Source organism: Hippocampus bargibanti, linkage group LG13, assembly GCF_051943395.1.
Source record: "Hippocampus bargibanti isolate YZ-2025 linkage group LG13, ASM5194339v1, whole genome shotgun sequence".
Lineage (NCBI taxonomy): Eukaryota > Metazoa > Chordata > Actinopteri > Syngnathiformes > Syngnathidae > Hippocampus > Hippocampus bargibanti.
Genome location: NC_142746.1, coordinates 16,870,963 through 16,886,049, shown reverse-complemented (window position 1 = coordinate 16,886,049; position 15,087 = coordinate 16,870,963). Strand labels below are relative to the sequence as shown.

At 40.5% G+C, this 15,087-nt stretch overlaps 1 protein-coding gene across 2 annotated transcripts in view; it reads right to left on the bottom strand.

Annotated features, from left to right (window-relative positions):
• Nucleotides 1-15,087, bottom strand: part of LOC148889537 (phosphofurin acidic cluster sorting protein 2-like) — a 37,294-nt gene that overhangs the window by 3,674 nt on the left and 18,533 nt on the right. The window contains exons 5-24 of one of the 2 annotated variants that reach the window (XM_089012682.1): nucleotides 13,577-13,739; nucleotides 12,560-12,651; nucleotides 11,773-11,853; nucleotides 11,405-11,464; nucleotides 9,418-9,569; nucleotides 9,069-9,162; nucleotides 8,230-8,313; nucleotides 6,515-6,642; nucleotides 6,252-6,384; nucleotides 6,046-6,150; nucleotides 5,827-5,933; nucleotides 5,443-5,597; nucleotides 5,248-5,358; nucleotides 3,999-4,101; nucleotides 2,846-2,878; nucleotides 1,819-1,861; nucleotides 1,649-1,691; nucleotides 868-1,006; nucleotides 530-753; nucleotides 66-179 (exon numbers count right to left, since the gene is read on the bottom strand). In XM_089012682.1, coding sequence (XP_088868808.1) covers nucleotides 66-179; nucleotides 530-753; nucleotides 868-1,006; nucleotides 1,649-1,691; nucleotides 1,819-1,861; nucleotides 2,846-2,878; nucleotides 3,999-4,101; nucleotides 5,248-5,358; nucleotides 5,443-5,597; nucleotides 5,827-5,933; nucleotides 6,046-6,150; nucleotides 6,252-6,384; nucleotides 6,515-6,642; nucleotides 8,230-8,313; nucleotides 9,069-9,162; nucleotides 9,418-9,569; nucleotides 11,405-11,464; nucleotides 11,773-11,853; nucleotides 12,560-12,651; nucleotides 13,577-13,739 — 2,164 coding nt within the window. The remainder of the gene's footprint in view (nucleotides 1-65; nucleotides 180-529; nucleotides 754-867; nucleotides 1,007-1,648; nucleotides 1,692-1,818; nucleotides 1,862-2,845; nucleotides 2,879-3,998; nucleotides 4,102-5,247; nucleotides 5,359-5,442; nucleotides 5,598-5,826; nucleotides 5,934-6,045; nucleotides 6,151-6,251; nucleotides 6,385-6,514; nucleotides 6,643-8,229; nucleotides 8,314-9,068; nucleotides 9,163-9,417; nucleotides 9,570-11,404; nucleotides 11,465-11,772; nucleotides 11,854-12,559; nucleotides 12,652-13,576; nucleotides 13,740-15,087) is intronic. The other variant, XM_089012681.1, reaches the window with a different exon arrangement.

Genomic DNA, 15,087 nt, shown 5'->3' with positions numbered 1-15,087 from the left:
GAGGAGGATACTGGGATTACTACTGAATGTAAGAAACTAGCATCCACAGCAGGGGGCGGTGTTACCTCTCAGCATCGTGTGTTGGTGCTTGGCTGTGCAGATCAACCTGCTGATTCCGTCGATCACTTGGCTCTTTGAGTCCAGCTCTTTCTCTTTCGGCTTCTTGCTGAGAAAAATAACTGGGGAAAGGTGCAGAGCATTTCAAATAGTGGTGTGGGCATGGATTCATTTTCTCAAAAATCAAGCAAGCAAAAAGTTTAGTGTCTTTTTCCGACTTGGAGTCAAAATGAATTGTAGAAGGGCTGAGTTAACAAAAGACGTGTTGGTCTCAGACTGTAGCATAGCATTTGCAATCAGAATATCACCGCAATTAATTCCGGTGATATTCTGATTGCGTTTCCTCATAATTTTTTTTCTTCCTCTTTTCCAGTAACCCTCTGACTATGTAATGTCGCCCGTCTCTGAACGCCCCCCCGCCACACATTCAGTTTCATAACTCTGTTTTATCCCCCAGCTTTACTCGTCGTACCTTTCTTGTTCTTCTCCTTGGTGACGACAGTCATGGCCATACTGGGCGGAGGGCTGATATCCCCCGCGCAGGGCAGACGGCTGACTTGTAATGAGCGAAAGTTACTCTTCAGTGTGTTTTTCAGTCCCACGTCACGCTTCTCGCCCTCTTTTTTCTTCTCTGGGCCTTGCCACGTCCAGTAATCCACCTGCAATCCCATCACCTCGCTGCCAGAACACGGAGAACTGCAAAAGGCAAACATTTCAGTCACATACCCCAGCTGCTCAAACAATGACCACAAAATGGAAAGTATTTTTTTTCTTTCTATGTGTGTGTGTGTGTGTGTGTGTGAGTCCTACCCAGCTCCGGAGAGGGCAGTGGACACTGAGGGCGACTGTGGGGGTGTTCCACCGATCTCTTTCCCATACGGACCAGCCGAGGGAGGTGTGGGGGAGGCCAGGATGCTTGTGTTTACCCCCATTGCATCATCAGAATCCACTGTGAACAAAATAAGCCTTCTTAAAGGACAACCGACACCATTTTTTTGTTTCTTAACTGATATCAGAAAAACGTTTTATAGCATCTAAAATACCCAAAACATGCAGTATGATATTTTTAGTCAAATGCAAAACACCAATAAAAATGACTTAACGTGTCCCAAAACTGTTTTTTTTTTGTTTGGGTGCTAATAAAGCACTGGCCATGGCCTCGGGCAATGTTTTTTCCATTCCACAAGGGGCAGCATTTCCCTTTGTCCATGTTAGAGCTTTGTTCCAGCTTCAACTGTTGTTAAAGCCCTATATAAACCAATATGGATGTATTGCATTGTCTTTTGGACAGCCGCCCTCATTTCAACCTCATATAACTCCAGAACTATATAATTTAGGAATTAACTAAGAAGATTGTCTAAGGTTTCTTAACGCTGTAGTGAATGTTTACGTAGTCCTAAAACTCAATATTCTGTGGGTCCTGGAATTCGAGTGACAATGACAAAAACCCTGGCACTGGAGTGGACACATTTTGCACACGTCTGGCACTCAATGAGTTAAACCAGCACCTTCTTTAAAAATATGAAATCACAACATTACATATGTGTTAGTTTAACTTTCAATTTGGCTAAGGAGCTTGGGTCTCACTTACCAGAGGTTGAGAGGCTTTGCTCCACAATTCCAACTTTCACAACCTGCAAGTAAACAACAGCATTATGGTGTTACATTCAACTATGACCATTATAAAAAAATGATTCCATTTTCATCCATCCCGCAAAAATAAATAAATAAATAAATAAATAAATAAATAAATACTCCTACCCCAATAAATGGCACAAATTTCTGACAGGAGTCCTCGTCGGGGCTGTGAGGGGGGGTAAGAACAGTAAAGAGTCTGTTAACATGGCGGGAGAGAGAAGGCCCTTGGAACACTGCAACACTCCAAGGTGCAACACTCAATGGTCCTGGAAGGGATATGGCATCATGCCCCATCGCGGTAGAAATGGCACATGACTGACTGGCTCTGGAGTGGAATGAGATCGTCTTGGGGCAGTGTATGGTATGAATAAAAGGACCGCTCCTTACAACCAACGTTTATCAAGGGGTGTTGTTCTGGTGAAACACTGTTAGAAGTGACCGCGTATCTGTGAACCATGAAGTATTCAACGCCACATGCAAATATACTTTTTTTTAGGCAATTGCAATAAAAAAGCATGAAAGCCGTATTTTTTTAGGGGGAACATTACTTCAGGGATTTGCTGCTGGGAATTTGTGCAAAGGTAGCAACAAGTCATCTGGGGCTCTCCAGCTCCACTGTGAATGGAGGTGCGAGACTTCAGTCTCCATCAAGCTTAACACAGCACATTCTTTGTTTTATGTCCCAATATGTCCCTTCTCATTTTGCATAAAAAATAATCTACATTGGGAATAAAGGTTTTTGGACATGTGATCATTACACCTATAGACAAGTGAAAATAGAAGAAATCATGGAATTGGTCACATCTTGTCTTTTGGAATGTATCCCAAGGCTTTTTTCTTCCAAAAATTTACAATCAGTGACAAGCTTCCGATTGGATCACTCGTGTTTAGTACAATATTAACCGACGAACTGCTCTTGAAAGATCATTTTGGGATCATTTTGAGGTTGTTAGGCAAACCATCACGGCAACACACGCAAGACACAGTAGGTCAGTCATCACATAAACCCAGACAGGACGTGCAGATCGACATCATGGTGAGTATCGAATGGGCAAAGGAGTGTTAAGACACAGCAGACAGCAGTGGACGGAATTTAAAAAAAAAATAGGAGTGGTGGGGGCAAAAACCAAACAAGAATCAAATTAGATACCTGATGTAAAAATCAAAATACAAACTTCTTTTCCTTGAATGCAAATCAAAAGGGGAAAGGGGGAAAAGGAATGGAAAAGGTGTTAAACTGCGTATTGTTTTGGGTACTTTCTGACTAACAAGGAAGCCACTGATAGAGAAAGAAAAAAAATGAACACATGCAAATGCGTCAGCTTCACTATGTTCTGAATGTTAAAGACCTCTGTCCTATAATAAGAAATGTGAGCCTTTATAACAACTTGGTCGCGAATTAACATGCTATGACAAAAACAGCAACCTAATTAACGAATGTTAGCACAGATCACAGTAACCTTAAGGGTTTGTGTGTCCTCACTTATGACTCATTCTGGAAATGTGCATGCAGATAGATTGTGGATTATATTTAAATCCACAAACACTGTGTGATGGATATTTGGGACACCTGCACAATCTGATGGGATTCAAAAACAGGCTTGCAACAAAAGGTATGACATTATAAAGCAAATAATGCTTTTGGTTGGCACGGTCACCGTGACATGGGTGTATGAAAAAAAAAAACTAAAAGCAGACCCTAATAAAATCTCAGTTTAAAATGCAAAAAAATAATTAATTAAAAGTAATTATTTTGCCAATAATTTCATATCCTTCCAACACTAATGAACGGAAGAGAAGAAAACAAGCGAGGAAGGGTGCCAACGGCAGGAATTTATGACAAATATGTTTGCGTCCTACATTTGATTACGCATATTCCTCATATAGGGCGGCAGGGAAGAAAGGAAGAAAAATGCTAATCTAAGTCTTCTTAAAGTAATCAAAAATATACTTCAAGTCTCCAGAAACATGTGCAAAATCATTTTATGGTTTGGTGAAACCAAGGTTGGACAGTTTTTGGCAAAAACTCCAAAAAGTAGATTAGGCAGAGATTATCGAATTATTTGATTCTAATGTGACTATGTTGTCGCTGCAATGCACGTTACCGCACACAGCCAGAAGTTCTGTACATTTCAGATTCGATTGTGTCGGTACAAAAGTGAAATGATTGTTAATTCCGCCAACAGTTCCACGACTGCTCGACACAATTATACTGAGATCCTCATAATTCAGACAGATGTACAAAGAAACATACATGCATCTCCACAAACAATGATGCTTCGTATAAACAAATGTGACTTTACCTTTTCTGTTTGTAGGTTAGCATGGCTTCAGAGATGGGAAACTGGTGAGACACACTCGCACCAGCCAGATACTGAACAACTCGCCCTGCTACGTCAATGTTATCTGCACGTGGGGCAAATAAAAGAGGTGGTAAACAACAGGAAGTGTACAAATCATTTCCACAGCCACGTTGAACTTTAATAAAACAATGAAACAATCATTCGTAAAAAAAAGATTGCATTATATCATTCCTTAACTCATTCACTGCCAGATATGCGCAAAAATGTGTGCACTCCACTGCCAGGGGTTTTGTCATTGTCACTGGAATTCCAGGACCCACAGAATATTGAGTTTTAGGACGACATAAACATTCAATGCAGTGTAAGAAACCTTAGACCACAGGTGTCAAAGTCAAGGCCCGGGGGCCAAATCCGGCCCGCCACATCATTTTTTTGGCCTGCGAAAGCAAATCAAACGTGAAATTCCACGATGCTCGCTAAAATCCCAACCAAAATTTCATATTTTTGGGTGTAAACCACAATAACAGTCATTATTCTTGACTTCAGATTTGAAAACTAGTTATTCATTAATTTGTTGTGTGCTCTATATATGTGGAGGGGATTAAACATTCTAATGGCTTCCCCAAATTCATAATGGCCCTTGAGAGGAAACCATGACTACAATGTAGCCCACGGCAAAAAATGACTGACACCCCTGCCTTCTTTCATCAGAAAAAAATGAGTTAATTCGTAAATGATATGGGTCTGGAGTTAAATGAGCTTGAAATGAGGGCGGCTGTCCAAAATACAATGCAATGCATACATATTGGTTTATGTAGCGCTTTAACAACAGCTGAAGCTGGAACAAAGTGCTAACATGGGGGTAAAAAGGGAAATGCTGCCCCCTTGTGGAAGGGAAAACAGCGCTTTATCGACACCCAAGCATGAAAAAAATGAACACATTCAGGAATGGCGCTCTACATCATATTTTCAATTCCCAAATAAATTTTATGAATGGCAGTGAATGAGTTAAGCTATTTGACTGCTCCTGAAAATAGAGGATGCAGGCGGCTGACAAGAATATTCCCTCCACCAAGCACATTGCAGCTATCTTGCGAAAACGGAAAAATATCACCTTTCCACTAATGCGTTTCTGATCCATGCTCTGACCTAATTTATTTCCTTTGCAAGATGACCAAGCATCTGACCCGAGACCATGCTTTGTGGCGAGATATCGGAGGTGTGTGCCGTAGCATGAGTTATGTCCTACCTGAAGTGGGCCGTTCCGTCCTGCAGAACAGCTCCCGCCATGCGGTGTCCATAAAGATACCGTTGAACTTGCTGTCAAACGAGGCCACATACTTGGCCAGGGGATGAGAGCCTGTGTGGCAGTTGCGCAAGCAAACGTAAGACTAAAATATGTACATCATGAATCACAAATTACATTTTAATGCTGTAGATTTACCAATCGGGATGACCAGGAAGCGTATATAACTGAGCCAGTCAGGTGTCTTGTTGGCTAGCTGCTCCACAAAGAACCGCAGGATGGTGCTGAGGTAACTCTGGTCACCTGCAACTGCCACCTTCATTGTGGGCGGAGTCTGTGCATTGCAATTACAACTACAAGGGATAAGTGAAAGAGAAAGACAATTCAATTAAGTGAGTATTTTTACCGATTACTGTTTAATCCTGACGTTTAAAGGGTTGTGTGCTGACACGGCACACTAAAAACACGAACCTGCCATAACTTATGTTAGATAACATTTAGAATACAGCAGAAAGAAATTTTTAGTAGTAGGTAGTTGAATGTAGAATCCATTAAAATGATCAGATCATGAAAGTGACTCACAATCTCTGAATTCGAGTAACGATGGTGTTGAAAGCAGCCTGGACATCTGCAGCTGAGCAGGTGGACACAATGGGTTGGGCTTGTTCATGGAGCAATTCCGCAACATACTGCATGAAAACGCACAAAAAAAGGTGCTTTAAGAGGAGTGATTGAAGCAATTGAAAGGAATAATAAAAAAAAAACATTTCAAAATGTTGATTGTCAAGCTAAGCTATCGACCTGTCCTTGCCACTCCGTGGTGTTGATGAGAATAATGCTCTCCGGCAAACGTTCATCAGAGATCAGGATCTGGTTCAACTGATCATACACAGACTTCCTGGGAACCTTTTGGATACAACAGCAGCATGGAGTTGACACAAAATGACACAAACCAGCAACAAACAAAAAATAGTAAATTGATTTTGGCGCATGATGTTGTTTATTACCTGTGCTATAAGTCTTGATTCTGGGGAGCACTCGCTCTCTATGCTGCTGGTGCGGTCACTTTGAGCCTTGGAATTCTGTCTGTCTTTCATGGAGGTGCTACGTGGACGCCTCTGTAGTTTGTTCTCCATTTTACTGAAAAGTGGAAAAAGAATAAGAGACGATAAATAAGAAAGGAAGCAATGCAGCTGTTATTCATGCGTACGATAGAGATCAGCGAATTGAGAAAGACGCATGCGCAAAACCAGATGCAGGGCTCGGCTACCTTGGAGACATGTGGTTTTGAGACTCGGTCTTGCAAAGCTTGCCAACAGTGCTAGTCATTCGTTCAGTGTTGACGTCCCAGCTGCTCACCTCCCCTGTTCCTGGCCCACTGTCATCGGTCTCAGGTTCCTAAGCCAAAAAAAGAAGAAAAGCAACTCTGAAGACAGTGCTGATGTTCATCACACAATGATTTCTGTCAAGCGCCTAGAGCGGAACCTCAACATCCCAAATAGGCTACGTGGGAACAGGTGGTTGCCACAATTGGATGCAAACGGAGGTTGCCTGAAGTGCTCATTCATTCACAAGCAAATAAGTGAGGTCTACCTCATTGTGAGAAAATCGTCTAAGAATTGAAGGAAAATATTCAACGTACAATTGCAAGGAATTTAGGGATTTCATCATCTATGGACCATTATGTCATCAAAAGGTTCAGGGAATCTGGAGAAATTGCTGCCTTTATGTGGCAAGGCTGAAAACAAATACTCAAAAAGCAAAATATCAGTGGGGTTTATGGAATAAAGTTCAAAAGCCAACATTTGTGATGGTACGGGGCTATGTTACTGTCAATGGCATGGGTAACTTACACATCTGTCAAAACAACCATTAATGTTGAAAGGAAGAGAGAAACATACGCTGCTATCCAAACAATGTTTTTTTTCCTTTCATGGGTGCCCCATCTTATTTCAGCAAGAATCTCAAACCACACCACAGCATGGTTTCGCAGTTCAAACACTCGCATTTGAAATAGTACTAAACTACACTGCTAGCTGGCTATCTAACTAGTTAGCTATTAGCTAGCTAGATTTCTATCTATTTGAGTTATTTCGGGTTGAGTGAGCATGTGGCTGCCGCTGCTCACCCACAGAAAAAAAAACATCATGTGACTGTAAAGTGACCTTGAGAGTTTTGAAAGGTGCTTATAAATTAAATTGATTTTTTTTATTATATTACATAAACATTCAATACAGTGTTAGAAATCTTAGACTCTCTTCTTTCATCAGAAAAAAACAAGTTAATTCCTAAATTATATGGGTGTTGAGTTATATGAGCTTGAAATGAGGGCGGCTGTCCAAAATACAATGCAATACATACATATTGGTCTTTATAGTGCTTTAACAACAGCTGAACCTGGAACAAAGCGCTAACATGGAAAAATGCTTTCCCCCTTGTGGAAAAGAAAAAACATTGCCAGAGGCCATGGCCAGTGCTTTATCGGCACCCAAGCATGAAAAAAAAATAAACCCGAACGAATTCGGGAATGGCGCTCTACGTCATATTTTCAATTCCTGAATACATTCTTGAATGGCAGTGAATGAGTTAATATAACACAGTGGTAAGCATGACACTGACACTCTTGGAATGTGTTTTGAAGATCATGATTATTTTCTTAACACAAACATTAACATTACTGGTAAATATTTTGTCTTTATCATGTATTAGATTAAATATTTTATATATTATCCTGTTTTATTCATGCTTAAAGCCCCAACGTCATTGGAAGTGGGTTTGGATTTCAAATACTTTTCTGAAGAGACAGTGGTTATATCCTAGGCCTCGCTAACCCCACACCATTTTACTTTCAGCGCGGAAAACCCCAAAACCCATTGAAGGCGAAGCACACTCTAATTTCAAGGGTAAGGAAGAGGGAAAAGGAAAATGGATCAACCGACGCGCAAGGGACATTAGCGCAAAGAATATGCTCTGCGAAAAACATACCCCGATGGTTGTGTTTATAAGACTGTCCTCTTGATAGCGAGCGCCTTGCACTTTACATCTGTCCACAGTGAGAAAGTCACCGCTCTGAAAGGTAAAGAAACAGGAATTGTTGAGGTCATTGTGTGATTTGTAAAAATGTCACACAAGTTAACTGTACACAGTCAAACTGAATAGTATTTGCTGAGGCTCTTTCCATTGGCGGATTAATTTGCTTTTGTGTTTGACTGGAACCACTTATTTGACAAAATGGACGACTTTGACTTTCTGGAATGTTCTCGGCTCTTTTGTACAAGCTAAAATGGATTCTAATACATTTATAAACAGCCACCCTTGTCCTCCCTCTCACAAAGTCAGACACAACATGTCTCTCTCATGTCTCTTCCGCTGCGCTTTTTGTTTCCAACAGGTCATAAATCTGGGTGGGAATGCTTTATCCAATCTTCTCTCTCTGAGCATGGGGGCATATTAGGGTCTGCATGTTTGAATGCGTGTGTGGTGATGGTGCTGTAGAGGTCATATGGTGTCTGTCTCTATAAATACTACAGGGGTGAACTACTTTGTGATAGCAGTCCCTTCATCCCATCCATCAGCAGTGTAGAGGGATAGTGGTCTACATGACCCTCATTCCCAGAATTCTTAGGAGGGTCCTTGGGAATCCATGGACCATTCAGGCATTTACGCACTGCCTTGGGGCAATTATTATACATAACAGTGGGAACGACTTGACCCCTATCCAGTACAACCAGAAGGGAAAAACTTTATGGCTTTACAGCAGGTCTGAAAGAAGCCAGAATAGGTTGTTATTGTAATAAAAAGTGAGAGCCTGGTGATCAACTTACAGCATGTAACAGCTCTCTCTGTTGACTTTTTTGGCTGTGTATACTTCCGATTTCTGTCTGGGAGCTTGAGTGAGACATCCCCTCGAAAAACGGCCTGAAAAATAAAAGATTAGACTAAGAATAGTTCACTCAGAGTAAATATGGCAAGCCATTTGTGATGTAATTAATAATTTGGGATTTTGACGCTCAAGTGGCACTCTTTCTGGAAGCCATGGAGGCTAAAAGGACTTGGTCGCTAACAGCATTAGTGCTGTCAATAGAAATAGACTTAGTCCGAAATCACAAAAAAACAAGGTAGTTATGCATCCACACAAATTATCGCTCAGAACCAAAATGAGGGCAAACTCACTTAAGCTTCGGCTTGGGTGTACTCAAGACACTTTCATTGTCTTCCATCTCTGGCCCGCTGTCACTCTGGTTATATACTTCTAGACTGTCGTAGAGTAAGTCCAGATCTTCTTCCACTTCCTGGGTCTGGTCTACTGGATCAGAGTCTAAGACCTGACAGACATGATTGACATATTGTCAAAACACAAGTACGGTTGTAAAGATTACACGTGTAGAGATTGCACCCTTGCTAATCACTTACAAAGATGTGCTTACCGGATAAACAATTAAAGATAGACTGAATGCTTAAAATAGAAACTGCTCTCAATACACCCATGACTTCAAGCCGGCCATTCGGATATGAAATGCCAAAAGAAAATCGCAGTGTTAAATTTTGATCTGCAGGTTGCACAGTGGGGAAGCATATCATAGGAAGTGCACACAGGCAGGCTTTGGGACTAATCGGCTGATTAATGCCAGTCCATAAGTGCAAGAGCTGTCAGTGAGCAGATAAACACAGTCTGTCCCTTCTGTACCTCCTAGGCTATGTATTTATAGAACGCCGGCCGTGCACACTGTCCCGCCACAGGGATGGAATTAATGACAAGCACTGTGATAAAAGATCACCGGGCTAACTGAGGTGTGCAGAAGGACTAAATGTCATCAGAATGCGGTGAGTAACTTAGAAAGACACAAGTAACTGCAATTCATCAAAACGAAGCATTGTTCGCTCTGTGAAGCTGGCTTGTGTCCAACTTGAGCATCAGTGAGATGTAACTGGCCAGTGGATCTCAAAACGGTCTCAGTAAAGAGTAAACACTCAAGAGTAAATCACTGGCAGACTGAAAATCAGCGTGGAGATGTTGAGCAGTGCATGAGCAGGATGACAAATATGCAAAGCGCGCAAGGATTAAGTAAACAATGGAATGACATTTGAAAATCAAGTCTGAGTAGCATATATAGAAGCAAAGGGAAAGATTGTCAAGTTAAAATTCAACAATTCTTTAAGATTTTCTATTTATGTTAAATGTTCATTTTACACCTCTTTAGCCGCTTATTCCTCATTATGATGTTCATTTTCTAAATCCCATTTTTATCGTGTGTTGTCTATTCATCTATCCGCAATTTATCTATTTATTTATATATTTATTTCTATTGGTATGAAGAATGTATTATTAAATATTGTCTTGAATAAAAGTGCTTTGTTGAAACACTTAATAGCAGCTGGTATTCCAGTATAACCGGAGATTGGTCTACCAATCTCCATTGTATGAACTCTTGAGTGCTTTTCAAAGGAAAAAGAAAAAAGAAAAACACTCTGCAAGATTTCACGGCACAATGGGGTTAAATATCATTTGAAAAGTCTTTGGTCTACCACAGATTATGTGCTAATGGACATCTTGGGATAAGTGCCTCCTTCCGCTGTTGAAACGGTTCTAAGCCTTTTACGTGAAGGCCGTTATATAAATTCAAAACACCCTAATTCCTATGACAGTACAGTATAGATTTTATATTTGGCATTTATTTAAAAGGTTTGCAAAGAGGGACTACAGCAATTGACATCAAACCCAACATTTATCAGGAGATCAACTTGTGGAGATTAAATCCCTTCATGGATTCTGCATACAAATCATTGCTAATGGCAATTTATGAATCATACATCCACGAGTGGGGGATAATGCAGCCAAGCATAATGATGTTTGAAGCTCTGTTTTTTTACCCCATAGGCAATTCTTCTCGGCTAAGGAATACAGTTATAGCAACATAGTTTGAGGCCATTTCATCAATCAGTACTGATAAAATATATATATATATATTTTCCAACACCAACAGAATAACTTTTTAGTAGTTATCTGACTAAAGGCAGCATAGCAGAAGACCCAAGAAATCCCACGAGTGTTCCCTCTAAGATTCACTTGCATCTATTTTTCTTTAACCTTGAACACATTCTCTAGAGGAACAATCAAATCAATGCAGCTAGCAGTGTTTGTTTGTTTTTTAATACTCACCTCATCGGTTACCTTGAACCTCTTCAACAAGGCCACAAATTTCTGCTTGAAGTTCGGTTGCTATAACAGAGAATAACACCATAAACAGGTTGACCGGAAAATGCTTTCATTGTGAAAATAGCGATAATTCCGATCCATAAATTCTCCCAAGAATGGTCTTGCGGATTACGCATCCACACATCTTGGTTGAGTTCACTGAAACCACAAATCTCATTTACATGCTCATCCACATCCGACTAATGGCCTGCACTAATGGAACACGCTGTGTGCTTCCCCTAAAAGCTTCTGAGTCAGAAAACAAGGGTCCTTGTTGTGGTCAATGATTAGCAAAAATAAAAATCTGGGTGCCAGAAGAGAAGGCGGCTCACCCTCGTCATTGAGGTGGTCCGTATCATTTTCCTCCTGGCTTTCTTGGGTTTGCGAAGCTCATCATCTTCATCATAAATATCCTGAAATACATGGAAATACATGGAAGGCAGATATGATAAATGATCAAACCACTGGGCTTTCACAGGATATGATAATGGCCGTAAAGAATTCCCTCAATTATACAAAAAATGTTTTGTGTGACATTATAAAAAATTCCAGTAAAATGGAGTAGCTGTAAACAGTAGATGCACAATTGCTAATAATAATAATAATAATAATAATAATAATAATAATAATAATAATAATAATAATAATAATAACAATAAATGTCATTTACAAGCGCCTTTCAAAACTCTCAATGTCACTTGACAGTCACAAGAAATGTTTTTCTGTGGGTTGGGGTTCACTCAACTCAGAATAACTAAAATAGATAGAAAGCTAGCTAGCTAGCAAGATAATAGATAGCCCGTTGGCTAGCTATATAGCTAATAGTTATTTAGCGAGCTAGCAGTTTGGATAGCAAATAGCTAGCTAGCTAGCTAGGTAGACAGCGTGCAAGAGGCCAAATTAAGCTCACCTCTAAAAGGTTGTATTGGTTCATCTTGAAATTTTACACAAAATTTGACTACCAGCCATACAGCCATAGTCGATAGGTGTTGTTGACGTTATGCCAAGGCACATGTAAAGCCATCAATACAATTAACATTTGCAAGAAAATTTATAAGACAAAATTAAAACAGGATATGCAGCAACATGGTTTCTTTTTGGGTTTTTTTTGGCACTCACCTGGCCATGAGCCGCATCATCGCTAGCTTCCTGCTCGGATGAATAACTGTCATCATCCTCCTCGGAATAGTTGTCCATATCTGGGGAGCGGTCTAAAGCAAATAAATCAGAAACTAATTTCATTGATGAAGACACAAAGGGACACAAGTCTTCTTATGCCGGATAAATACAGAGGGTTGTGTCAGGAAGGGCATCCGACGTAAAAGCTTGGCCAAAACAAACGTGCGGATCAAATGGAGGACACTGATTTGCTGTGGCGACCCCTTGAAGGGAAAAGCCGAAAGGAAAAGAAGAAGAAGATATTTACAGAAATACGGTATCTAACCCCCCCAAAAAAAATTACAGACTAGAGCAAGCAGAAATCCACGGTCACTTTATTTAATTACTGACTGACTGCACTTTCCACCATGATTATCAAATCCATTTACTTTGACCTCACTCAACATAAGGGGACTACTGTTTAAATGGCTAATTTTATTGGTTGAAACAGCCATTTAGAGCTGGGGGTTTTCTGTTCTTTTAAATCAGTTCATTTTAGTATCTGTTCCATTCTCTCAAATGGAATTGATGTCATAGAGGATCATTTCAAAGAGGAGCAAGATAAACGTTCGCCCAAAGTGACATGGGTTTAATACTCAGTACATGAGCTCATCTGTTATGTTTGAGTGACCTCCTTAATAACATCCAGAATAGCGAGGGACCAGCATAGCTGGATGAAGGAGTGGAGCCTAAGCTAGGCCAAATATTTCCCCCACTGTCCAGAATTAGAGCAGTGTAAGGTAATAGGCCCAACATCTGTTCAGCTCAGAGATCAACATTACAACCGTAGTAGAACAGAGTCACATATACTCTGGTCTAGTTTGGAAAAGCATTATTCGACTTTGTCTTCATTAAGGAAATGGGATCCATGTGTTGGCAGCAAACTGAAAGGCTGAAGTGTCAATCAGGATAAGGCTGGCCCGCTCGGTCAACGAATGGAAATGGAAATTGTGGTTTCAATTTTGCCTTATATCCAACCTGAGGTTTTTGTCTTTCGGCCGGTCTGTCCACTGCCGTCCTCGTGGTCGATGGGTTGGCTGGACAGAGAGTACACGCTGATCTCCGCCACACGCACTGGTGCTTCCTTCACATTGCTATGGAGACCGAGAATCTGGCCTCCGTCTGTGGGGTGTTGCATCACCTGAACATAAAGACATTAGCATAAAATAAAATTGGACTTGCTAATTTGCATCACCTCTTCCCTGTATGATTCTTCCTAGTGGGTGTACTCATTCAATCAGGATGTATTCACCATATCAAGTCCTCTGTGTCTACGATAGAATCATGTCTCATGCAATTTCTGTGTGGATCAATCACTCGGCAGAGACATTCTGAAGCCAAGCAGAACAAATACTTGCTTCAACAGAGTGGGCGGGGGATGAAAAGAATGTTATCTCTATCTTCATAGAGCCAACAGTGATCCTGGAGAGGTAGCCTCCATTACATCGCTTCTTACATCTCTAAATTAATCTTCCCTGCTGCATAATTACTTACTTTCCTCCGTGGCTGTCAAACAGACCAAGGCCAAATTGCTTGCATCATGAAAACAGTGTAACAGCTGTATTACTTTTGTTCCGATCTCTATCTGGGGAGTTGCTGTAATATTTCACAATATAAAATGCAATACTGGGAAAAGGATAATTTTACTCAAACACTAATGTGGTGGGGTGCTGCACATGGAAGCTCCATTTTAAAGTCCATTCAAATTCAGGATGAGTGATGGAGACCAAATTAAAAACATGACAACGCACTGGAATTGCTTGTTATAAAAACATATAGAGGAATACTATAATATTCAATTTGGGCTTCATCATTCATACAAGCTTGCAGGGTGTTGCACAAGAGTCAAGTGACATTCTAAACCGTAGCAATACATTAGCGTTACTTTCACATTTTATGTTACTTCCTTTTCCAGAGCCATTGCTTCTACCATTTAACATAAAAGGATGCATTTAGAAACTTACAAATCAAATGCAGGACTATGGAGCAAAAGTTGTATTGGTTAACATCATCTCTTATGCACACAAAATAAACCTCAAAACACTCTAGAATTATAAATCTATGCTCCATCTTCATTTACTCTGTCGCTTGAAAAAAGCCTGTCAGAAACCATATAGAATAAATCAGAGTTCAAAGAATCAAGACAAGCAGTGGGTTTCACTTGCTGACAACAGGCAAGAATAACCTAAATGAACCTGAAAGCCTTTACTTGGCGTAACGATGTCCATACAAGATTCCGCTTCGTTTTTTTTATCCCTTGTAATATGTACCAAAACATTGGTCCTCACTCGCAGATTCTTCACCCCAAATAACTTGGATTGAGCACTTAAACAGAGCCAGGTTTCCATTAAATAAATATGCATACTTGCCATCAGACCATGTCTCGGTCCATCATTTTCTACATATCATAGATGAAAGCAGTGCTTTCTGAAAAAGTACATCTAAAGCCAGCTCCAGATGGCCCATAATCGTATACAGCAGTGGGTGTG